The sequence below is a fragment of the Anguilla anguilla genome, chromosome 7 (assembly GCF_013347855.1).
Source record: "Anguilla anguilla isolate fAngAng1 chromosome 7, fAngAng1.pri, whole genome shotgun sequence".
NCBI lineage: Eukaryota > Metazoa > Chordata > Actinopteri > Anguilliformes > Anguillidae > Anguilla > Anguilla anguilla.
This window is the reverse complement of record NC_049207.1, coordinates 17245331-17271532: the sequence shown is the minus strand read 5'-3', so window position 1 is coordinate 17271532 and position 26202 is coordinate 17245331. Positions and strand designations below refer to the sequence as shown.

The window sequence follows — 26202 nt, the reverse complement described above, 5'->3', positions numbered from 1 at the left end:
AAATGGATAGTTTTAGTGGCCAGGTGACTATTGATTCACCTCATTCTTTAATTTGATTAGGTTATTTAACCTCTTTATGTAGTCCTTTGTAATATAGCACAATGTGATAATAGTCCTTTTATTCGTCATGGGATACATTGACAATGTGGTTTAAGAGAGTAAATAATCCCTCACAACATGGAAAACGTAATTAACGAACGTGATTCGAAGACACTATCGTAAAAGTGGCAGTTATTAGCTTGCTAGGGAATTTTAAGGCAGCTTGGTAGTCTCTGTAGTCTTTTGACATACGCCCCAGGCACTGTTCAAACATACCGAGAAGTGCCATATTAATGTCCTCATTGCTTGACATTAATTTAGGTCAAAATATATTATAGACATAAAACAGTGGAAAGATTCTATGCAATCAATTCGTTTATTTGCAGCCTGTAAAATCAGAACCAGGGCAGATTTTCCGATTTGTAAAACAGCTGCCGCTGCCGTAGTCCTGGTTCCGAATTCAACTCTTTGGGGTTAGGCCCGTTCGTCATTCGATGGACAAGTAGGGAGTGTAGTTATTTGTTTTAAACAAATTTGTCGGTTTTCATTTTCCTTCTATTAGCAATTAAAACATGACATCTAAGTACCACGCAGCGTATTCAGATTGATGATAATTCGATTTTCCCGAACATTTTGCAGTTTGGTTTCATTTCTTTCCGTTATTCGTAGTTTAGTTTTTGTACAGTTCATCCACCAGGGGCCGCTGTTTTCTTTTCTAAATAATGGTAAAGAAAACACTTCCTGCATCGTTTCTATGACGTATTTTAAAGCGACCGATGGTATCTATCCATGAGTATTTGCCATGTTTGTGTAAATATTATTTTTTCTACGTAAGATCATGCCATGTTATTGGTGAGAAGTTATCGTTTGTAGGTAAGAGCTAAGGTTACTTTCACTTGCTATTTAAATATATGAGAATATTTTCACGGATATGTAGCAAGCTAGGCACTTGGTTGCAAGTTTACTAGTGAAGCTAGGGGTAAGTTAGCTTCCTGCTGGCGTCACCTTGACATCTTCAAGGTATCGAAGCCTGTTCACTGACCGTGGTATTGCCTTGGCATGTGGACAGTAAGAAGGATACCCTTTGTTGACATAGTTAACGAGGAAACCCGTAAAGGTGGTGAACACCGTTTTGTTTTCTGTTGTTTTCAGTGACGAAGCTACAGAGCACAGTGGCGATAATGACTGCTCCGAATTCTAATCAGAGGCGAGCGTGCTGGGCTGCAAGGGACGTGTTCTGGAAGTGCCTGGATGACAGTCAAGACGACGGGACTGCGTGCGAGAAATTCCGCACAGATTTTGAGGCAAACTGTCCTGCTCAGTGGGTGAGTTCAGTTCCTGGTAACGTTGGTGAAGGGTGTCCCTATATGCCCCTACCAACTGCTGTAATGACCGCATGTCCGCATGTCCGCGACAGGTTGTGCTACTGCCCACTCTTATATCCGTACTGTGCACTCACCTCGCTTTGACCCTACGGTTCAGCGTTGTGCTGTGGTTCATCTTAGTTGGTCTGACATGCAGTGGTCTGCCACTGGCGTTCTGTCCACTTTTCTTATTGTGTCTTGGGGCATTTCTCAGGACAGTTGAACATCTTCGTCAAAGCTCGTGTTAGAGCTCTGGTCCTGCATTGCCTGCTTTCTGTGAGTTGATTTAGCATCGTACAGATATGTGTGTTAAATTAAATTAATAAATATATGTACTTGATTTATCAATTAATTTGTTTGGTATAATTAATATTTTTAAAATGGTATACAGTATAACCACAATTTCACCATATCCTTTTTAAGCCGCATACATATTTATAGTACACCTTGCTGGAAGGTGACAATCAATCTTACCTTTGTAATTGCAGGTGAAATACTTTGTCAAAAGAAGAGACTTCTTAAAGTACAAGGAGAAGATTGAGACCAAGGGATACGAGTCTTCTGAACAGTCATCGAAACTATAGTTGCTGCTGCTGCTTATTGTGTGAAGATGTAAGACCACATGAGAGAAGACACTTGCACATCAGAAGTTCACAAGGTGAATCTCGAATGCCTCTTTTTAAATTGGCCAGAGTCTAATTCCAGTGCCTTCTGACAGGCGACTGAGTAGTTTGTGAACCTTTCTGCGTGGTTTTAGTACACACCGTTAAAAAGGTGATGAACTCTGCCCACAAATAAACACAATTGAATCTGTGTGGCACTGAGAGGAGAGGTAAAGTCTGCCCATTCCTGAACTGTTTTTTAAGAGAAAATCACTTTGGAGGTTGTACACAGGCCACAAGTCAGTAAAATAGTTTGTGAATGACATTTTAAGACAATGAATAAAAGAATGAAGCAAAAGGGTTTAGTTTTTGAGTTCTTTTATTAGTTGTCATTATTGTATCTTATGTAACTTCTGGGATGTTTAATGTGTGTTACAAACATTGTTAAACTGTCAGTGATTCAAGTATTCAAAAAAGTCATTATACATGGACAAAAAACATGAAAGGCACATTATTCTATATTCTCTATGTTTTTCTTAGTATTAACATAGGTTTGTGTCCAGATTCTCAAACTAGCAGATATGTTTAAGTTCTGTGCAGAGAATAAAAATGATGTGAGACTCACTTAATAAATAGCGCAGTATCAAAGATTCCATTTGAATACTTTCTGTTATGTCTGTTATTTTTGCCCAACAAAAAATTACAAACATGGTTATAATTAGTGTTAATTTGAGTAAAAATATATTAGGAAAACAATGTTGGTAATTATGTACATTTCAGAGGCACTGTTTTTTGTTTACTTTGCCTTCCCTCTGTTATTATTTTGCTTGTGCGTATTCCCAACTTTATTCTAAGAGTTGCACATATGACAAATTTATGAATACAGAGATGTATAAAATATTAATTTTGTCTGAAGAGTAACATTGAGATATGCAGATTAATGCTGTATATTTTGAGTAACTTTGGCCCATGGTTACTAGTCATCTGTTCAGTTCTTCAAATGAAACACTTGGTTCACACACATTTGTTTTATGTCCTGGTAAATCGTACTGCACGTATTTTGAACTGGATATACTTTTTAATTAATTAACATAATAATTCAGGCCATGTGCCAGTGTATTTCCTGTGAGTGACAGGAAAACATGTGCATTGAATGCAATGAAATTGTTTTATGTTTTGTTTTTTTCAAATAATGATCCTTTGTACAGTCTTACAGGAACATTTTAATATAAAAACCTATATCCTAAAAGAGAAGGTATTTACTGGGTTAACTTGTGTGTGTAGAAGCTACTACTCTAATCCCGAAACAAACTAGAATTTACAAGTGAGACTGGATAAACTTAGGTCCTCCATGGTAATCACAGTGTACATTTCCATCTGAGATAAGGGAAATGACTTAACTCAACCATTCCATCACCAACATCATCCAGATACGTCTCAGTGACTTCCCAGAGCTCCTCTTTTCCCTCCTCGCCTCCCCTGTGGTCACTGTATCTCACTCTCTGCACCCTTAACCCCAACCTGTCAATCATCAAACCTGGCCAACCAGTCAACATGAAGACTAAGCAGTGAAGCTTTTCAGAGGATGGGAGATGTGAGTCTTATCCAATTTGGAATCTTCTGTAGGAGATGTGGCTTCCGATATCTTCCTCCTTTACTTCCTTCCTTTCCCACTACAAAGTCTGTTTCTTCTCGCTCTCGCCCCCTTGTGGCTACAAGCTGTTAGTGACATTGCTGGTTATGGCCCAGACTGGAAACTCTGTCAGCTGGAAGAGTGGGACTCCCCATGTCATGATAGCCAGCATGACTACCAGAACCCCAATCAAGTTGACCCCAAAACCTGCCTTCACCTGCAGAGGGAAAGGACAAGAAATGACAGGGGGTCAGGGGCCAGCGCCTAACCCAATGGCTACCTACTGTGCACTGGTAGAACTGCTCTCCACCAGAAGAAACCATATCATTCTCTTCTCTGTTAATACGTTATCTAACTGTCAGTCAGTTTAGTAAGCTAGAGCAGTTTTAACAGTGTTAACGATGTGTTGACTCTCGAGTGCGGTGCGGTTTGCCTCACCATGTCGCTTATCTGCACGTGTCCGTAGCTGAACACGATGGCGTTGGGGGGGTTCCCCACGGGCAGCATGACCCCGAAGGACACGCACATGGTGGAAGGGATGAGGGTGTGTAGAGGGTTAATCTTCAGGGTCTCTGACTGACAGACAGAGAGGGGGAGGGCTCACATCAGAAGAGAGACCACAGTGGGTTCTGCCTCATGCTCAGCTTGCAGTGTTATTGTAGCACAGCAGCAACACTGTGCAATTGTTCATGTTGCATTAGGCACATGTAAATCTAGGGCAGAGGTGTTTATGCTAGGCTACCCCGCGGGGGGAGACAGTGCTTGTCCAACACGATTTATGACTGCAGGCCCATTTTATTAATTTGCATTTCTAATAAATTCTCTGTCACTTGGTTGAGGGCACAATGGCAGCCCACTTCTCCAGCCCGTCGGAATCAAACCTGCCGTCTTTGGGGGATGTCCCCAGCTCTTTAAGCTCTACAGCCCTCCACAGCATGCGGCTTGCCTCTTACCAGTGTCGATAGGATGGGCAGGAAGACGGTGAGCGTGGCCGGGTTGCTGGCGAACTCGGTGACGGTGGACACGAGCAGACAGGCCAGCAGGGTGACGGCCCAGGGGGGCAGGCCGCTCATGGGCTCCAGCTGTCGCCCAATCCAGACAGACAGCCCTGATACCTGGGGGGGGGGGGGGTTGGAGGGGTCACGCGTCTAATATCATCACTGTTGTATCTTTCTCTAAGGATGTGTGGTAAATAGCACATGCATAATTGAAGGGGGGAAATTTTGCCATTCAGAAAAATCCAGCAGGTAGATCATATGAAGTTCAGGCTCAGATAAAGCTCATTTCCCTCATATGTAATCACATGACCTTATATAAAAATGAGGAACTTTACCTTACACCCGGCTGCTAGGGCATAACCCCCACCCACCAGGATAACAATCTCCCAGGGCATCAGTTTCTGGAAGTCCTTCCATGTGATCATGGGGGCGAGAGGGTCTGAGTCCTGCTCTTTCACTGAGCTCTCATCTGCTTTCAAAGAGCACAGATTAATTACTCAACCAGCAGAGGGCAGTATTGCAAAGCAAAAAAAGGTTCTGGGAGTACTATTGCTGCTTAACAGTCTTTTTCTTTGCTTTGTGTAAAGTGTATAGGTTTGATGTTTGAGTTTTACTTTGTGTGGATGAACACAGTGAGATTGGCCAAAGCTGTGTCTACTGGGTCTGAACTGTGGAAAAAAGTGTATAAATCCCCCAGGACTATGGCAATGGATCACCCTGCAGGTACATGTGTCTGAAATTTAGAAATTTACCTTTGTCTGTGGAGGCCAATGGCCAGGGCCTGCGGGCGGGGATGAGGAAGAGCAGGAAGCCCAGGAGCACGGACACGGTGGCGTCGGTCCGGTAGCCCTTCCTGTCAACACACAAAGTCAGCGAGGCCCCCTGAGTACCCAAGAAAAACGTCCACAGCGACAGTCTCAGCTCCCTTAGCGCTGTACGCAAATGAGACCACAACTGCTCAGCGCTACCTACTTCTCAAACAGCGAGGTCCAGCCTGGCACAAACCCGGGTTCCCGGGTGAACCACAGCAAGGTCATCAAGATGAAGAAGATGCCCGTCACCACCTCAGGGTAGCTATTCCCATGGGGAGAGAAAAAGAATAAGGTGCAAACTACTGCAAATACAGTAGTAGAGTGAGGACCGTCTTTCCTTTGAGTGCTTCGTAATGACTGCCAATATGTGACAGTACTACATAATATATAAGCTTTGTAAATCCTATGTCCACACCAGCACAGTATATCTTCCTCAATTATACACCTGGAGTACTTTAGTCAAGAGTGCAATTGCAGTGGCCAGCCTAGGATTTGAACCTGAAAAATTCTGGTTCCAGGCCCAGTTTCCTCTGCAGTAATGTGCTCTTATGCACCTCCCATTTATGCTACCCCTCCCCCTCCACACACACACACACAGCCTACCTGATGGGCCCCAGCTTCATGTACTCCTCCTGGATCCTTCTCTCCGACATCTCCTCCCTCCGGGTCTTGCGTTTCTTGCTCAGAGAGCAGGTCTCTCTGAAACTTTGGTGCACAGGAGTGATGACACTTTCAAGCTAATCAACTTTTTCCCTAACTGAGCACATTGGTTGGTTAAATTCCATTGTGGTGGCCAATGGGTGGTTTGTGTGTATTGAATTTCACAAAATGTTATTTGTTTTGTTCTTGTTTCCTGATCAAAGCAAATCGTAAAATGTTTTCTCGTGTATGTATTGAATTTCACAACATTTACTTTGTTTTGGTCCTGTTTCCTGTTCTAAGCAGAGCATGAGTGGTCTTTCCCAGCAGAGTGCACTGTTCTTACTTGCAGCCCAGGAATAAACAGTGGAGCCACACCCAGGTGAGCACCAGCATGATGATGGAGATGGGCAAGCTGAAGATGAACCAGGTGCCAAAGTTAATGACCTTTGCTTCAGGGTAGCGGCTGCAAAACCAAGGAGGGCACGGGTGAAAGGGGGGGGGGTGGTGGGGGAAGAGAAAAAATGAATTTAAGATGGAACGAACAAGACACATTGCTTAGCATTCAAAAAGTTTTTCCCATTATTACAACTGCAGATCTTAGTCCTTCACCACTGCTGCAACATCCTTTGTTCCAAAAAGTGAAGACGAGGAAAGCACATCCTCCGAAACAATCTTTCTTTACATCTTTGCTTGGCTGGCATTGGGAACCCTCACTCCCTGGATGATATTATGGGATATCAACCATGTGATGCTCAACCAGGATTTAATTCAGGACCATGGGACATGTCATCACTATGAATATGTGCATTAGAGGAAATGCCACTCCCAGAATATAGCACTTTAGCATCAGGACTGGAAGGCAAGAAAGAGCTTAACTGTCAGATTGCCTTCCTCTGGAATCCAGTAATTGGATCAGTGGGTCTTATCTGTGACGATTCATGCGTTAGTGATTGATCTTTTCTTTCAATGTGTCACAGAAACAAAACAGTTTTAGAGAGGTGCAAAAAGGTAAAGAATGTCAGAAAGAGCACAGATCAGCACAGGGTTGTTGCCTGCATCAGCGCTAAAGGAGACAGTAGCAGTGATAAGCACAAGGACCCAGGCAGGGCACGGGAGGGACATGAGCTAAAACAGATCAGCAGACTGGCCAGTAAATGGATGCCCTGCCTTCTCACAGAGCTGTCTCCAGCCCTGAGCAGAGACTGGAGAGTTAAAGGTTAATCCCAGGGCAAAGTCAATGGACAGATAGGAGATGCTGTGGACTCCCCCTTTGGAATCAGTAACATTTAAAGTTGAGAAAAAAAGACCTGAAAGGTAATGTGTGATCACAAATCCCCATGCGCACTAAATTGTGTGTATTATCTGAAATATTTGCACGGAGGGCTTCAGGTCCCATGGTGTGAGTATTTTGGGGGTAACACAGCTGTCTCTTTTAACTCAGCTGCAGCCCTTTCCAGAAATGCCTCTCTGGCCCGTGTTTCCAGGAAACCCCCTGAACTTTGCGCTCCATGGACCAGCATCTGTGGGGTCACTAAGCTCACCCCCTTCTTCCCATGCAGGGAAGAGGCCAGGGGCCGTGGAGGAACAGGGGAGACCGTCTGTTTGTACACATTCTCAGATGAAGAAACAGTACCAGTCTTACATCAAATACAATTATCTACTTCTACACTGTTTTAAAAACATTTTTGTGTACTCTGTGTATTTGATTTGCTTGAAAACTTTCGAAAAGAGTTTGTCATTTGTTAATACTGTAAAATAAACTGAATTCTATCTATCCATCTATCTATTTTTCTATCTATCATGTACTACAAACTGACTCCTTAACTGGAGATGCTTGCAACTCTAGGGTATTGGAGGGGCGGTGTGCTCGATGTCTGGGGAAAAGCTGCAAACAGGGTGGTGAAGGCTATGTGCAATCAATATGGAATACTGATACTGAGATGGGTAAAATTGTTTTGTTTGTTTGTTTTGCTTTTGTTCTTTCGGATCTTGTCAATTAGTTTGGACTTTTGAATCTGCTGTTTAGATTGCTTGAAAGGAGGATGACACAAAGTCTATTTAAAAAATACAAAACTTATTATCTCTCAATCTACTTCCACTTATGTATAAATACATCTTTCTCTCATCTTATGGAAGATCGCAGGAGCTCTTTTTAGTTACCAAGTTCACGCTCAGGAAATAGACTATCCAGAACAGCATTTATTTGATTTATACAGCATGTTGCTGATGGAGGCAACTGGTTGCCCCGAAGAAGGTTAAGGTTAACTGGCCGAAGCTAGTTTTAGCTCTGGAGACAGTAAATCTTGAATTGCTGTGAGTGCCACAGAGAAGCATTGTAGGCCAACCCACTGACCTGCAAGATGGTGTTTTCAACTGGCTGCATCAGACAAAGCCATGTTTACAGACTAAGCAGTCAGAATTTGGAAAGGCAGGGAGAGAGATAGACAGCAACCTTTGTCCTACATTTTCTGCTGCGTAAAAGTGCCCTGTTCCTTAATGCAATAAAGGAGCTTGTTGGTCAAAGCAATTTTGCTGCTCACCACATGTAATATGCACAAATGAAATCTAAGCCTTTACCTATTGGTTGTGTATTCAACTGAAATCTGAGCTTTTAGCTGCAAAATAACCTCAATATTCATGTGACATCTGTGGCAATCTGTCACACTCTGGCGAAAGGAGAGTGACGCCCGAGGAAGGGGCTCTGCTTGTTTCCTTTTGAGAGAGCGTGTCCTCGCGTTTTCTTTTTCTCCTCATCTTGAACCTTGTCCCTTCCTGCTCTTGTGGATAATACACACAGTTAAGAATGATGACTTAGCAGTTAGCGCCAAACCTGTTAAACTGCATCATAGCTTGTGTTACTGTGCCTGCAGATGCAGACAACTTGTAGCATGTTAGGGTCCTGCCCGCTGAATCAGGACACCCTCTGTTCCATGCTTCAGCGGGCTAGGGTCCTACCTCTTTAATCAGGTAAGAGGGTGTCTGCGTTCCATATTGTAGTGGGTGAGGCTCCTAACCTGTTGAATTGCTCAGCAAAGATGAGGTTGGTGGAGGTGCCAGTGATCGTTATCAGGCCTCCGATGGTGGCCGCGTATGTGATGCTGAGGGAGAGGCACTTGCAGATCATGTGGTCCCTCTTGGTGGGGTACGGAGAGTTCTTCTTTGCTGGCCTCTGGGGCTCTGGGATGCTGACTGCTGTCTGAGAGGGTAGAAAAGGAAGCTGGCATCCTTCAGTAGGTGAACTGCACAAGTAGCCATGACCGCGTGTAAACCATGCCCACACACGAAACGTTCTTACTCTTTACAGCTCGTGGAACACATCTGGACATTGATACACTAGAACAGTGGTTCTCAAACCTCTCCACAGGTATCTCCAGCCAGATTCAGGTATTTGATGTGTTCCACCTCACGCACACCTGATTCAACTAATCAAGCCCTAATCAAGCATCAGGTGTGCTTGAGATGGAACACATCAAATACCTGGACCTGGCTAGGAGTCCTCAATGAGAGGTTTGGGATTCACTGTTCTAGAACAATACAGATAATTAAATGTAGAATTACTTTGTGAGTACTTGTTGAGTTTAGAGTATGACACTGCCACAGTTATCATGTAAATACTTTATGTTTTATTATTGTGGATTTCCCCTTATAACAAATAATCTTTGTATGGGTAAATGAGTCCTGGTGAACCATGGAAAGGTATAGCTGCATCCAATACCAGGGTGTTGACCGGATCCATTTACCACTACACAGGCAAACTTTAAATAGGCGTTGATCCCTTTAAGAAGGGGGTTACCCTCCCAAAATGGCTCCCCGAGAGGAAGTGGGGTGCAGGAAGTAAAGTAATAAAGGTAAGACAGAGGGGGAGAGGCCTATGGTTTTTTGAATGTGTTTGGCATGGTATACAGTTTGTGAAGGATCTGGGGTAAAATGCATCTACATGCATCCTCAATACCTGTCTGGGACTAGAGGTGTGGTGATATGTGAAGTTAACACTGTTGTAAGGAAAAGACCCCAAGCACATACTAATACAAAGGTATTGGCCAGGAAAGTACCAGGTAAATCTCCAAGCCGGGTAAGATCTTTCCTTATCTTTTCTTTTTCTCCTTTTTATTGCTGGTATCTAATATACTGTGTTGGTGATTTGTTAAGCAGTGCCTCACACCCCATGGTTTTATACACAGTGGCTCTCTGGAACCGCATCAAACTCTTTGTAATGACAGAGGACAGAAAAGACAGCTATGGTTATTTGCTGGTACCGATATAACCATAGATGATATATGAGGTTTATGCTGTGTGCTCAAAACTGAGTATGCTATTTATAAACTCAAATAAATGTATGTTTGTTAGAAAGCATTGTTGTTCAACTGCTTTTGAGTAAATAATTGGAGATAATGTTACCTGTGGCAGATGTCCATTGGGGCCTTGACTGGGTTTCTGTGTCAGGTGATCAGGCTCCTGGAAGATTAGAGAAAGGAGAACCTGCTTAGAGAAATGCTTCAGCCTTCTAGATGCAGATGAGGACAGGTGAACATCCCCTGCAGTTGACCCTTGTAGCAAACAGGCTCTGCCTGCAAAAATGAGTCTTTGGTCTGTTACAGAGTGCTTGTCATTTGGATGAATGTTAAATAGGGTTTTTCACTGTGGTTCCATGGCACTTATTACAGTGAGTGGGGGAATCTCTTTTGTCCAGACTCTCTCAATCTGGTCACCTTATCATGCTCCAGTTTAACTGACTCTCTTTACCTTAGCTGATGTATGGTAGGTAATCTGACCGCAAAATTGCTGCCATGCATTACCTAGGTGTGTGCTACATATTAGTGGTGGCTGCGACAGGTTTCCCATATTCACTGTAAAGCAATTAGGCATCATCATCATCATCATAATCATCATCATCGTCATCATAATGATCCACATCACAGTCAGCTTAATGATCCAGCGTCAATCACGCTCTGGTCAACCGAGCACAGCTGGGAGTCCTGTCCACACAGGAAAATCCCTGGATAAACATCAGTGCACAGTACAGCAGACCTGTGTGTAGGATAGCCACTCTTACCTCAGACAGAGTGCAGAGCTCCTGTTTCCCACAGCTGCTGAAACACAACACAGAAAGAACAACTTAGAGACCTATCTAATGGACACTCATGAATTGGATATGAACATTGTACGTGTGTATACGTTATATTGTGTCTGGATATATTGAATCCAGGACAAATAGTCAACTGGACAAATTAATTTTCTAATAATCTTGTGTGTAGCATGTGTGCTTGTGCTTTGGGTCTCATATCCTCCTGAGAACTGGCAGACAAAAGTTTATTATAAAATGTTTTGACACAATACAAGTGTCTTGAAAAAATGAGTTGCAATGAAAATATTATTTTATTTTATTTTTATTGAATGTCCCTTGCCATGTTTGTTCGCCGTAACATCGTAGAATATAGGGTTCTTGAGATTAAGACCAGAGGCTCATGTACCCTATGGAGGACAAAAATGAATTGCTGGGAAGTTATCTGGATTGCCTATCAATCACCGTTGTGGTGACATCGACAATTTATGGAACTCAATGAGTCAACTTAAATAAAATGGTTTTGGTCTTCATTGGTCTTCAACCCAGGTCCTGTAGATCCACAAGCTCTGATAGTTTTCATTGTTACTTAGAACTTAATAGATTGACAAAGGAATTTTGTTGCAGTTAACTAATTGCACCTGGTTCCTTGACCCTGAATTATTTTCTGAGTTTAGGCTCAACAAAAACTTGCTGATCCTGTGACTCTCCAGACCCAGGGTTAAGGACCACTGCATCAGAGTGACTGCTAGATTTTTGTAAGACTGCCACGATACCGAGATTGCTGTTGTACCTTTGTCTACGATACAGCAGCTCAAGCTGGTTCTTGTCCAGATTCTCTTCTTTGTCTGAAAAGAAGAATTCCACTGTCATTTTCATAACTGTCATAATGATGGCAATATGATGTTTATTTAAGTTATTCTTAACGGCAGCAGGTCTCTTGTTTGTGACCTGTGATGTGACTTTGTGACCTACGATCAATTCCTTTTATGGAATGTGCTTCTCGCTGGCAACTTTGCGAGAATGTGGTCTATCATGCATTCAAATGTCAACACACAAAAATATTTGAACGAGCAACAAACAGCGATAAACTGATCATGACGTTGCCCATTGCATAACCATTTGTGTTTACATAACTACTTCGGTTTTGTTCCAGTATTACAATCAAACTGAGCCTATAAGACAAGGGCCTGGATTCACCTTAACTTTTTTCATTTTTTCTTAACTTAATGTTTCTCAACTTTTCTTAACTTAGAGCCTTTTTTCTTCGTAAACAGCTTTGTGAGTTCACTCCGCATTCATTGAACTTTGCCAAACCGTGTCAGCGAAGTAAAGAAGCACTTGTGTTTTATAGTCAGTCATGGTTAAGGAGAGATGTTGACTGTTTTATTGCATCTTTTGTAAGCTGCTAAACAAATTGCCTCCGTGAGGACAATGAAGCTTGAAGTAAGTAGTAAGTGGACTTGGGCCCTGGTCTGCTGAGGTGTTGCACAGTGACAAAGTATTTGTGTGCAGGCAGTGATGGGGGCACCCCTACCACTGTCGTCGTCGGGGGCCTCAATGGTGTCGGAGTCCTCCTGGGCGTCGGCCACGCCAGTGCTGATGAGCTGCTGCAGGACTGCCTCGGCGATGGGCATCACCATGGCAGTGGTGGACGTGTTACTCAGCCACATGGACAGGAACACGGTGCAGCACATAAACCCCAGCACCAGCCTGACAGACACAGGGACCCCCCCATGAGAAGGAGTAACCATTCATAAGATACACCAGATACATCATGTAATAATGTAGGTATTTATAGTTGTTTTATATACGGTATGTGACGCATTTGAAATTTTGAATTACTAGTAGTTGCCGCTGTGCGACCTGCAAACCATGCAAGGGTCACTGAGGCTCAACTGCGCAGTCCACCTAAGCTATAGTGGCACCATCAAAATGTTTTTTTAATTAGCAAACTTTCAGCTCTCTAGAATCCTCCCTGTGCTCTTGTGACCAAAGTGAACTGCTCAGGAGCACACATTAGGTAAGAACATGCAGTTGCTGTCTGTGTCTGTGTCTGTGTCTGTGTGTCTTTGTGTATCTCTGTGTCTCTGTGTCTGTCTGTGTGTGTGTGTGTGTGTCTGCATTCAGGTGATACTGACATGCCAGGCTTTGCGCCAGCAATCATGACCATACGCAGGGCGATCCGTTTGTGAAGGTTCCATTTCTCGATGGAGGCAGCCAGACAGATCACACCAATCAGCAGCAGCGTGGTGTCTTTGCAGTACTCCGCAGCCACCTAATGCACAGACAGCTGGTTAGTACATAGGGCACTTGAAGTTAAGTATTTACACAACCATAGCAGTTTGATACTGTACCCTCAGATATTTAAGCAACTTTGGCACCTTGTCCAGGTTTCCACAGTATTTTTGTTTTGGTTTTTATCACTTAATCTCCCCCCAAAATACCCTCAGTTAAGGAGGAGGGTCTGAATTGACCCCCTTATTAAAGTATGAACTTGTGGGGCTGCTGTGTGACTCATCCCGTAAAGACAGTGTTCTGGTTTGTGGATACGCTCAGAGGTCTCATGTGACCTACTGTATTTCCGTGTCTCCTCGCATCCAAATTGGATGGAAATAGGAGAATGACCTTTGTGTTTTTTTTCTTCTTTTATCACTTGCTTACAGATTACACAGAAGGCACTTGGGTGCTGCTGAATAGTAATATTCAAAGCCCATTGTATTCATACAAATCAGTTGGATAACGAATACAAGCTTTATCGCTTCCTGAAGTTCAGGAACCAGGCCATGTGATTGAAAATGAGTCCAGCCGTGTAATCCACTGGCAGTTGGTGTGAACCGAGCTGCTCCACATTTGTGCCAGACTCACGAGGATATAACAGGGACCGGTTTTAAAGAATTAAAGCCATCAGACATAAAGGTGTGGAAAGCATGGTATAAACATTCCACAATAAGCATAACAGCGTGCAGGGTATTTGTGCTACTCTATTTACAAAACATCATTATGTAAAGCTTACAGCAATGAGGCGCTCTGTAAAGGAGGTTCAGTGGAGTAGTTTTTGCTCATATGGCTATACATTTCATTTAAAGATTCGGGATGAGTTCATTTATTATTATTATTATTATTATTATCTATCCCTTCCAATACAATTCAACTCCCCTTTCCCATAAACTGGTACAAAACGTGCTGTTCAGCAGACAGATGATGAGGGAAAAGTGGATGGAAACTTGTGCCAAGATGCCTCTAGACGCTGGCATGGTTAGCAACTCTCAGTGTTCTTTATGTAAGATATTTCAACTATTTATAATATGAGTGCAAAGATATCAAGTGAATGAGTCCAGGTAAGAGGGGTGGCTGGCAGCTTGAAGCCCAGTTTAGTCATTGTCATGCACTGTGTGTGCAATACCCATTAGACCAGAGGCATTTTAGTGAATGTAATTTATGGCCTCCAACCCTTTGGCATAGGCCAAAGGTTTTTTTAAACCCAAAACAACGGAATGACCTAGCACGACTTTTTGAAAGCAAAAGCGGTTGCTTGGTTTTGAGCTTGTTGTTGTTCGAAATGTTAGCGGTACGCTTTCTAGTAAATGTACGTGCATACCAAAAACATATTACAAGTGGAATCTGGAATAAACTCATCAGCAAGGTAGTGTTCCAAAACAGATATTATCCTTGTCATGGATAAGGAACAGATCTGTAGCCTGAAATATTGAGGTAGCAGTAAAAGGTGTGCATGCTCCAGAATCTGGTGCACTTGTGTGCACCTGACAAGATATGAACTCTCTCAATGTACAAACACCTGGCAGACACACAGTCTCTCAGGTATAAACACCTGACAGAAACACACTCTCTCAAATACGTGCACATACATACACCTGACAGACACACACCCTCTCACATACCCAAACGTGATGGACACTCCCTAACATACGCACATGTGAGAGAGACTCCATGTCTCACATACATGGAGCGGTTTGTTAGGGTAACAGGGTTTGAGCATGATGTATCAACCCCCAGTGAACTGTGCTGCAGCATACATAGAGTGCAAGCCTTTAAAAACAAATTCATAGAAACAGCAACAGTGCTAGAGATCCATAAAATCCCTGTCTGACCTACAAATGATCCTTGGCCCCATGTGACTTAATACATCCATTGTCAGCATAGTGTCTGGGATCCAATGCATAATGAAAACACATGGACACCCATGCCTAAACAAATAAGCCTAACTTTCACAACATACACAACACAAAATCGCACACAAAACTAAATCTCACGCATACTGTTTCATACTCGCATTCAACAGAAAGACACGTGTTACTTTAACACATGTACAAACACACACATACACACACACTGTACTTTACTGCTCTATTTAGATTGTATGAGATTGCTTATTCCTAATACCTAAAGTTTTCTCTTAACCCTTTGAAGAGTAGGTTTTTTTTTGTTGGAATATTTCAGTGTTCTAGAACTCTAGCTTTCAGGTACCAGTAATGATTGTTACATCAACATTAGAATGTTCAGTTAATAACATTCTAATTGCATATTTGTGATCTTTATACTTAAAGCATTATACCAATTAAGCGACAGTGTTTTTTTCAATTCAATTGGCCATGATAAATATTCTTCTTATGAGTGCTTTTTTTATTTAAAGAATATAGCCTATTCTCCTCCTGTGTTTTCAATACTGATCTCAAGTGTTACACCTACACTGTCCACAAAAGTAAGTGGACACCTGAAATCTGACATCTCATCCAACATTATGGCCAATAATATGGAGTTGCTGCTATAACCATGAAACAGCCCCAGATCAAGGGGTGTCCAGATACTTTTGGTCATATAGTGTATCATTTTTGAACTCATTCCAGTCTATTTGATTCTGACCCGCACACACTACTGCACTGGAAGGTAATCTCCTCCTCATGAATTTAGGGCGAAGGAGCTCAGTGGCCTGAAAAAGGACCTAAATCGGCCAGTAAATCACATGTAAGAGTCCAATAGTATGTCATGGGAATTAGCATAAAAGAGCACAGTAAAATCATGACCTGAAAACGAATGAAACAAAACAGTGGCTTTTATAAGTGTTTGATAATGGTTGCTCAATTAAATGCCAAAACATTCTAAACATTATTTGCTGCCTCTACATTCCAATTTCTCCAAAATATTTGCATTTATTACAAAACTGCAATATGCAGCTCATATTATAGCATGCTACGTGTGAAAAGTTAGCTTACCTCACTTGACTTGAGAACCCCGAACAGCGGATACAGGAACGCCGGGACCAAAGCAGCAGCACCCAGGGGCACAGCCTCCGACACCCAGTACACTGCGGTCACTATAAGCACATATGCACAGGATGCCTCCTGCAGGGGGTGACAAACAGCACCATAGAGTGTGAGTGCAACAGCGTATCTACTGTGGGCCTGCATCATAGAGTATCTGTCACGGGCCTGCATAATACAGTATCCATCATGGGCCTGTGTAACAGTTTACCCACTGAGCACCCGTGTAACAGTGTATCAACTGCGTGCCTGTGTAACGGTATACCTGCTGTATACCTACAGTGTATGTAACAGTTTATCTGTTGTATACCTACAGTGTATGTAACAGTATATGTGCTGTGTGCCTGTGTAACAGTATACCTGCTGTATACCTACAGTGTATGTTACAGTATATCTGTTGTATACCTACAGTGTATGTAACAGTATATGTGCTGCATGCCTGTGTAACAGTATTCCTGCTGTATACCTACAGTGTATGTAACAGTATATCTGTTGTATACCTACAGTGTGTGTAACAGTATATCTGCTGTATACCTACAGTGTATGTAACAGTATATCTGTTGTATACCTACAGTGTATGTAACAGTATATCTGCTGTATACCTACAGTGTGTGTAACAGTATATCTGCTGTATACCTACAGTGTGTGTAACCGTATACCTGCTGTATACCTACAGTGTATGTTACAGTATATCTGCTGTATACCTACAGTGTATGTTACAGTATATCTGCTGTATACCTACAGTGTATGTAACCGTATACCTGCTGTATACCTACAGTGTATGTAACCGTATACCTGCTGTATACCTACAGTGTATGTAACCGTATACCTGCTGTATACCTACAGTGTATGTAACTTTATACCTGCTGTATACCTACAGTGTATGTAACAGTATACCTGCTGTATACCTACAGTGTATGTAACAGTATACCTGCTGTATACCTACAATGTATGTTGCAGTATATCTGTTGTATACCTACAGTGTATGTAACAGTATATCTGTGGTGTGCCTGTGTAATTTTGCGACCAGCTCTACAGGTTGCTCGTGGCTGCACACAGTAGACAGAAGTGTGACCCCTAGCATGGGCTCCTTCTGGTACAATGCACTAGTCAAGTGAATTATATCGCTTCAATCATCTGGCTTTTGGAGTTGCATAACAGCTTAAGAATAAAGCATCTGCTCTCCTTATAATTGGGAAACAACAAAAAAGATCAGCTGGGTTTACATAAATCAAAACAGAAATATGAAATACAAAACCTTGCAGATGTTCTTGTTATTAAGAAACCTGAAATCTCACATCACGTCCAGCTGTACAACACAAGACAGAAGCGTAGAAAGGAAAGGAAACGAACATTGCTCAGTCTGAAGAAAATCGGATCTTTAGAGGATCAGGGCCTGAAATCTGCCTGAAACCGGATTTTATGACTAAACTCCTTGTGCGTAAATCAGCAGGACAGGAATTGTTTTATGCTCAGTTACAGTCCCTGAACAACATAATAACACCTTCACATTCAAACATTACAGTGATCATACCACTTCCATTCTACGTCCCCAAGCTAAACAGAACATCAGAACCACAGTGACACATGCATGAACATTTTTGTTGAGGGCCAGAGCCAGAGGATCATGCAGAGAAACAAACAGACCCCTCTGGTTTCTGTATTACAGAAGGAATCCAAGTCCAGGAGTCACCACTATCTGTTCCACAAAGGATGCCATCTCCATTGGTCCAGAAGAATCACAGAGAGGAAATGCTAATGGACAGATTCAGCTAATGAATAATTATCAGAAGTAATAATATATGTACCCATAGAAGCATGCCTAGCCCTGAACACCAAATGGCCAGGGCACCCCCCCCCCCCCCCCCCATTCTCTAAAACCCCACAGCAGACTACCATCACTCCTTTACACAGCACCTCTCATTATTTTCCAACATTTCATTGTTCCTGTTAAACATTTTTTAATTTTGTACACTATTTCAAATGTGGCCAACTGTGGAGTGATTGGCCTGAATACAGTATAATTTAAGGCAGATTAACTGGAGTGAATGCACTTAATATAACACGCAGCAGATTATCTGGTGAGTGGCACATGGTGTTTCAGGGGGTTTTGCTCTCTTGGAGTTGGTCTCTTAATGAAGAAGGCACGTGGGGTTTATTGTACACTGTTTTCTTTCTAAAGGACACCCGAGGTCATTCACTGGAAAACATACCCCCTGTGTACTGGTGGGAAGAGTAACACATTTAAAACTTCATACAGTACAGGCTATTTGCTTGCTCTGTGTGAATCACGTGCAGTTCAACCAGGGGTTCCAAAATCTATAATAAAAGCTCTGGCCAGTCAGGGGCTACCTCTGAAAGTAATCTGCTAAATGTTTTCCCTGCCAAAAACAATAAAACCAGCCTACATGCATGCCCTGGATGAATGCATGTGACTTTAGGGAATATATAGAGATAACTGCTGTCACTTCACATAGAAAAAGAAAGCAGGCTTTAAGCTCATATCTTAAAATACTCAGGGGTATAAGAAGGGTATAACTGAACCTTAATCTTGTTTTTCTGGAATGAGAATTGGTGATGAACTGGTGCACTACTATCAATATTAAAATAAATAAACATAACTATAGCCAAATGTTCTCTGAAACAAGCTAAGTCTAGGCAACATAGCTAGATAGCTATAAAAATATATTAACCAGCATGGTTAATTAGTTATATGCATCCAATATCCAGTTAGCAGGTGAAAAATTGAGAAATTTCACAAATGGTCCAAAGAATGATTTAATTATTTCAACCTCTGGCCCAGGAAGTTTGAAAATGACCCTTTGGTTGAGAAGTTATCTTCAATGTGATTTATGATGTGATTCTATTTTTCATGTGATTATAACCCTGAACATATTTATTTCTACTCCAATAGAATTCCCATTCAAAAATTGTATGCGAATCCCATCAATGCAATCTCCAACCTACATGTGCATCTTCTAAAATATAAATATATGTGGTAAACTAACCACCTCTTTTGCATAATGCAGTCCACCAGCTAAGCGGCATCGATAGTAAAAAAAAAAAAAAAACAATGGAACAAGGGATATCCTGCCAACTGAAGCCCTGCCATCCCACACGGGGCAAGGCTATGGCCAGTGGTGCGTCACCCTGCATGACTCACACCCAGAGTCAACACAAGCGTGTTAGTCCCATGCCTTTCAGATGCTTTATGAATACATGGAAAACATGGAAATTCAAATAGTCATCATGCATTAGTAGCTGACCCCTTCTCAGTTTGCTCTGCATCTGTGACAGCGTCACCTCTGTGCATTTCACATGAAATCATCTGTTATGAGTTTTAACTTATTGCTTTTTTATATATCTGACCTCTGTGTAGCAATGAAGCCAACAGCATTAGATGCAATATAACTAAATAGGAAATAGCTGCTCTTTGGCGATTTATGCTTAAAATGGCAAGCTTCCTGATGTAAATCAAACAAAAACTGTTTCTGGATAATTATCAGTTATCTATCTTCTGTGGTCAGAGGCTGCAAATAATATCAAGGCCAGGAAAAGCAGCATGAACCTGACCTGACCTGATGTGGTTTCAAATTTCTAACATGAGTTTCAAACATGAGGCTGATCCATGGGCAGTCTTTTAGGCCAGCATACCTAAACTGCAGTCAATTTGGAATATAAAATGGAATTTGCCTAGACTGCTATGGTTTACTGTGCATTTCTAGGTGCAGTAAAGAATGAATCCTGCAGTACGTTCAGTCCCACAGGCTTTTTCTGAGCACAAATCTTGGTGACGTGCTACCTGACGGGGGTGTAGCACGAAACTCTGGGGCCTGTGCAAATGCAGTGTCTGTGAGCCCTCTTCCCAAAGCAAACTTTTTAGTCCAGGCCCTTTGAGACCCCCCCCCCGCCCCAGCCTCCCACCCCCATCTTGGGACCCTGGGTAGCCAGTTTCACTATTCCCTCCATTATGATGCACGTGCTGCCTGTTTTCAGTCTAATAATGGAAATATATATTTGGGGTTAAAATATATGGATCAAAAGTTAATGTTGTTAGCAGTTTGATTCCACTCAGGAAGCATAGAGGTTATCCATTTAACAGTCCTGTAGCACACCAACTTTTTTTATTAGGAATGTACTGGCATACAATTCAAAGCGTGACTTCTGATTGCAGGCAGGACTCATCGTAATACCCAAGAATGTTTCAGAGTCCGAGCCAAAATTCACCTGTTGGCTTTGAAGGGACTGACGCAAGCGCTGCACTCTGGTTTCACAGCATGCTAAATTGGAAAAGGAAGTCCATGCATAACATGTTCTCCTTCTTCAGAGAGACAGCGCATGACACACTTACAGTAATAAATGAATACATTTTCTGTGGCCCAGGCCTTATTAAGGAGTTGGAATATTGTACAGCACCCCGTACGATGAAACTACACTGCAATTCTGAAATACACACTGCACGTACACTGCGGCATGTTTAATTTGGCTGGTCTCAATATCGCTGCATTGTGTATTGTGTAAGTTAATTTCTCTCATGCATGACATTCAGCCCAATTCAGCTCCTCTCACTACCCGCCAGTGGGTCACAGCCCACAGTGTGGAAATCAGCGGCGTGAGGCACGGGCTGTTTGCCAGAGGATGTGAAGTCCTTCTCTTCACGTCATCTGCGGATCTCTCCAAAATCTGACCTGGTTAATCCAAATTTCCAACATTTTATAAAAAGAAGGAACTTGAAGTATATAAAAAGGAACTTGGAGATAAATTAAATTACCCCTTGGTAAATATACAGTTCTTAAAAGGAATTGGGGGTTGCAATAAATGGGTTCCCAAAAAAGTAAACTAGAATGAAAAAAGACCCCAGAACATGTTCCTATAGTGCAACAGACAGGAGATTACACATCTAATAAACAAAAACTTATCTGAAAGGTTCTTGGGGAAAATATTACTGATTTCCCAACAGTGAATGACAATACTCAAGAAGCATTAGGCCTACATAATGTTTAAGTAAAGGATGCTGAAGCATTAGAAAAACAATGACAATAAAAAATGTAAAGAAGTCAGCACCTTGCAATGGAGATATAATATATAAACCATTAATATTATAGAAACAGAAAAAAAAAACTTAACTGGAAACAAAGCATAATGATGCCAATGTATTAGAATAAAGATTACCGTTGCCTACAGTCAATTGAATGCTCATCTTGCTCAAACCATAGGAATCTCTGAATATGGGTAAATGCTATCCTAGGATAAGAATATCCTTGGATAAGATTGTATTATAAAGGAAAATCAACATGCATTCCAAAGGGGGAGGTCAGCGTTTTATTTTTCAAAGGTTATTGACTCAAATCATATCAGTATATTATATACAGTATATTTGGATATAGCTTTTTACACTTCACTACACATGTAGCTTTAGAACAATTATAAATGCACTGTGAAGACTTCAAACTTGTAATATCCCTGATCTAAAGATAGATGGTGAGATTTTACAATGAGTGAATTGATTTTAATCATTATTTCATCAAATGACTTATTGCAAAGTCATCAGAAGCGAACAAACACATACAGTATATCATTTTATATTCAACTGCAGAAGTGAGATTTTTTTATGTCCTTTACATTTCTGGATGCTAGAGTTTACCAGAGTAACCCAGAGTAGAACATAATGTTTGTTTTAAGCATTGCTTTGAATTTTAGTTGAAGAAAACGGCTGTTGTGATTAATTTTTGCTTATTTGCACTCCTCTTGCCAGTACAAATTGCAGATGTTTGCACTAAAGCGGCAAGAGGATCCGATAAGGGTTATAACACAAATAGAGTCACCAGACTACCACCCAAGTCATGAAATGTGAAGCAACAATACAGACGTATTTAAATCTCTTCTACTTATTTAAAAAAAAAAAACCTGCAAATGCTTGCAGTGGCCAACAGTTCAGAAGGTTGTGCGGGCAGGGGGAGGAGAATGTAAGTACTATTACCGTTAATATATAAGTAGCTGTAAAGATAATTCCCGTACACACTTGGCAGCAAATTACAAGCACAACGGGATATATTAGAGGATGAGACTCAGATAATGGTTTTAACACCCATTCAGTTCAAGTGTTGACATACCCAGCAGAGCATATCCAAGCATGCCCAAGTAGTCTGAACCTAAACCTTAGCTTTTGGCCTCTTAAGAGTCAGAGGATTATATTTAATTAAAAGGCAAATTCCACTTTTAATGAAGGGATTGGTTATATAACGGACAGCATAAAAACAAAAGCACAGAGGTAATCTCGGGGATCTCGGGGGGTCAGAACCATTAATTGCTCACAATGTAATCAAGGAATGTCAGGAACATTCCCAATGAAGTCACAGCACAGTGCAAGATGCATATAATGTCAACCTACCTGTAAAATCTGAGTAAGCCTGAGACACCCTCAGTAGCATTAGACAGGAAAACATACCGAACCAGTTTGCGGTGTTCATCCACAGTTTTGGGTTTACGTCGAGATTCAGCAAAAGCATTTCAAGTGAAAGCTTGCTATATGTAGAGGTGTAAAACCTTGTCAGGCCAAATAATATACTGTACACTAGCCCTTATTGCCTTTAGATTTCAGGTATTTTGCAGATGCTCTAATCCAGAGTATTTTACATTCTTCTACAATCAAGCCCACATATAGAGCTGGATATTTACTGAAACAATTCAAGTACATTGCTTACGTAGGCCTACAACAGCAGTAGCCAACCCCTCGTGGTAGCTGATACTACAACCTCAGAGAGGCAAGCCCAGTTCCGATGATGCTACCCTGCTAACCTATAACGCTGCTAGTAATCGTTCTTCTAATTAGATGGTCGTTCATTTCGGTGTGCTTGGCTACACAACTTTAAACTGTTAGCTCATTCCTGCATGGTTTTCAGTGTCCTTGGTGAAAGCCAAATGTGGGATCAAATATGATATATAGGCTATGTTTCGCCAGGGGACGTTTCCAAACATTTTTAATATCCATTTTAAACCAGTTTTATCAATATTTGCCAACATGAAGTCATTTGGATGATGTAGAAAAACCTGCGAGTTCAGTATAGCATATCTTCAGAAAAAGTAACCGGCAAACAATTACTTTTTTCTGGTAAAATTTTAAAAAAATAAGCAAATTCCCCAAAGGCTCAGCTGATCTAAAGAGGCCAGAGTTAATCTCATTATCACCAGTTTCCCTTGATGTATTGATCACCGAACAAGTCTTTGGAAATGTCCGTAGTTTCGGAGGAGAACTGGCCGCGCTATGTGGAAAGGTCGCAGCTAGCTGAAGAGCCTTACAGTACTAAATGGACCCCAACCAATTTGCTACATACATCCTAAATCTACTGCGCCGTTGTTTTACATGATACCAATGAGAACATGGGAGCAAACGTTCAGAACAGCACTAAGGCGACACCCTGTCTACATGTCTCCACTAATTATTAGGCTGGCAGAAGAACTTTTTAGCACGGTAGGTAGTGAGAAAGCCCCCACTAATGATTTCCTGCTTTAGATAAACTTCATACTGTTCGTCTACACTTGTTTTACTTAAATAGAATAATTATAACAGAAAATTAAAAAAAGATCAGTGCACTGTTTGAACACTTGCAAGTTATTTATTTATATATTTTTACACCTTGCAAGTTATATTAAATGTTAAGGAACTGAAAACACATGATATATTCTAAATGCGCTGCTGTATTTCCTTTGGATGAGTAGAACTTGTAAATTTAAGGCGAATTAAGACATAGCCAACAATAACCACAATATAGCACATGTCTATGTACAAAACATCAGTTACAGGTTTGTAAGAGGGTCTGTATCTGTAAGTTTTCATGAGATATTTCACCTACTTAATCTGACTAATCATATGAATAATATTTTTTTACCCAGAATGAAACGAACAAAACAGTTAGTCGGTTAAACATCATGACAATTAAGACTCCCGAATACGGCAATCTGATGGACAGCAGGACAGTCGATTCATTTGACTGTCAGTGCGCAGTGGAAAGAGCGTGACAGACACATGGCAAAACCGGAGCAAATTCAGACGAGTTACTTACACTGGTCGGGTGGATAAGTGGTAGTGGGAGTAGGGACAGTGGGATAAGGACGACCAAAATCAGTTTCCGCGCCGTCCATACTTTCCCCAACACGTCCATCCTGTCGGATTTCAGCCACATCGACTTGCCCTCCTTTATTTCTCCTAGCCAAATCGTTCAGTCCTAATGTCGCTAGGTACCGACTGTCGTGAAAAGTTTTGTTTTTTTCCCTCTGTTGTTCTTTCTGTGTGCAAATGGGAATTTTGTTTTAATTTATTCAATCATATGGTTGTTTTTTCGGAAGATATACTGTTTCCCTTTATGAATATTCCCTCACTTTCTAACTCCAAAAATGCATTTGTCATTGATTATTTTCTCGTCGCCTTTGTATTATATTTGGTATAAAAATTGCATTTAATGTGCAGTGTAATAGCTTTCTTTTGTCTTCTTTGGTTCTGTATATATCCTAGGTATGCTGTATATGTTCCCACCGTTGCCTGGCCGTTGGCCCCTTTACTCCGTCTAAATCTCCGATTACCCTCTCCTTTTTAACTTCTCAGAGGTCTCCCTTATTGACAAACTAGATACAAGTAGATGATTAATTATTTTCCTTTTGGTTCCTTATCTATCACTCAGCCTGTTTAGTGCGTATTCATGCAATAATATAATACAATCAATATGTCTACGTTTGTGCGCCAGAATGGTGTTGAACTACCACTTTGGTGGTAAAATAAGCCTCCCCAGGTTGTACTTAGAATTTATGAACCTTGAAGAATGTTGACTAAATAGGTAATCTTTTGTAATTCCCCCCTCCATTTATTCCATGACCAATCAGGGTACAGTAGTTGTGGGTACAGATTTATGGTCCAATCATTCTTCGGAAGTATGAAATGTGACTGACTCAAAAAGTTTGAAGGCGGCTCAATTTTAACCTTTGGAATATTCACATCACAATGTACGGTTTAATGATGGGGTGCCAAAATTGCTTGGTGAGTAATATACGTTATCGTTAGTTATTCAAATTAATGAATAGTACCGTCTTGCTGTAGCAATACTGTAACATCACGAGAATGTTACAAATAAGGGTATCAACATACATTTTGGCCTTAGCAAAAATTTTGTTCTGTCAAAAGGCTATGATCATGGTCGGGACCCGCCATCTAGTGGACTAATAAAAAAACGCTGGAACCAAGACTTCATATTGTAATTAAATAAAATCATATTCAAGTGTCATATTCAAGTCAGATAATTGACGTAATAATTGTTATTTCTTGAAAACGCACTGAAAAGTGTAATTCGACGTCTGTGTGTTCTTATCAATGTGAAATGCCGTTTTACCCATTGTAGAAATTGAGTAAATACAGTTTTACAACTTTTTATTGTACAGTATATATATATATATATATATATATATATATATATATATATATATATAAAATGTTAGTACATTTCATAATAGTTGAATTTCTTTTTTAAATGTCTAAAGGGAACTGATGGGATATTAACTGATTTGCATCAGAATCACTCACGGAAATTGCAATAGCAGTATACTGCCATAGAGGGCTCTCGGGAGACAGAATTTATCCGAAGCTTGGCTAGGCTCTGTGTGTGGAGGAGGTGGGGTGGAATAAAATATACAAATAAATACAAATTACATAATTTGATAGTTTAAAGAAAACCTTGAACAGTAAAGCAATGTCACAAGCTACCGTGCAGATTGATTCAG

At 41.2% G+C, this 26202-nt stretch overlaps 2 protein-coding genes across 4 annotated transcripts; one reads left to right on the top strand and one right to left on the bottom strand.

Annotated features, from left to right (window-relative positions):
- Window positions 1–751: 751 nt before the first annotated feature.
- LOC118232190 (cytochrome c oxidase assembly factor 6 homolog) lies at window positions 752–2655 on the top strand. Its single transcript, XM_035426934.1, has 3 exons — window positions 752–912; window positions 1192–1364; window positions 1892–2655. The coding sequence occupies exons 1-3, from the start codon at window positions 816–818 to the stop codon at window positions 1985–1987; spliced, it is 366 nt and encodes a 121-aa protein (XP_035282825.1). The 5' UTR covers window positions 752–815; the 3' UTR covers window positions 1988–2655.
- On the bottom strand, window positions 2367–25261 carry slc13a4 (solute carrier family 13 member 4). 3 transcript variants are annotated; one of them, XM_035426917.1, is made up of 16 exons: window positions 24498–25261; window positions 16387–16515; window positions 13294–13430; window positions 12690–12865; window positions 11946–12000; window positions 11144–11180; window positions 10489–10545; window positions 9105–9286; window positions 6434–6553; window positions 6052–6153; window positions 5609–5710; window positions 5389–5489; window positions 4972–5108; window positions 4592–4753; window positions 4077–4214; window positions 2367–3855 (listed from the first exon to the last, which is right to left on the bottom strand). In XM_035426917.1, exons 1-16 carry the CDS (start codon window positions 24615–24617, stop codon window positions 3718–3720), a joined length of 1893 nt encoding a protein of 630 aa, XP_035282808.1. In that variant the 5' UTR covers window positions 24618–25261; the 3' UTR covers window positions 2367–3717. The 3 variants fall into 3 exon arrangements, with proteins under 3 accessions (XP_035282808.1, XP_035282809.1, XP_035282810.1); XM_035426918.1 differs by having other exon boundaries at window positions 11144–11177; window positions 24498–25260; XM_035426919.1 differs by having other exon boundaries at window positions 4972–5105; window positions 24498–25259.
- Window positions 25262–26202: the final 941 nt, after the last annotated feature.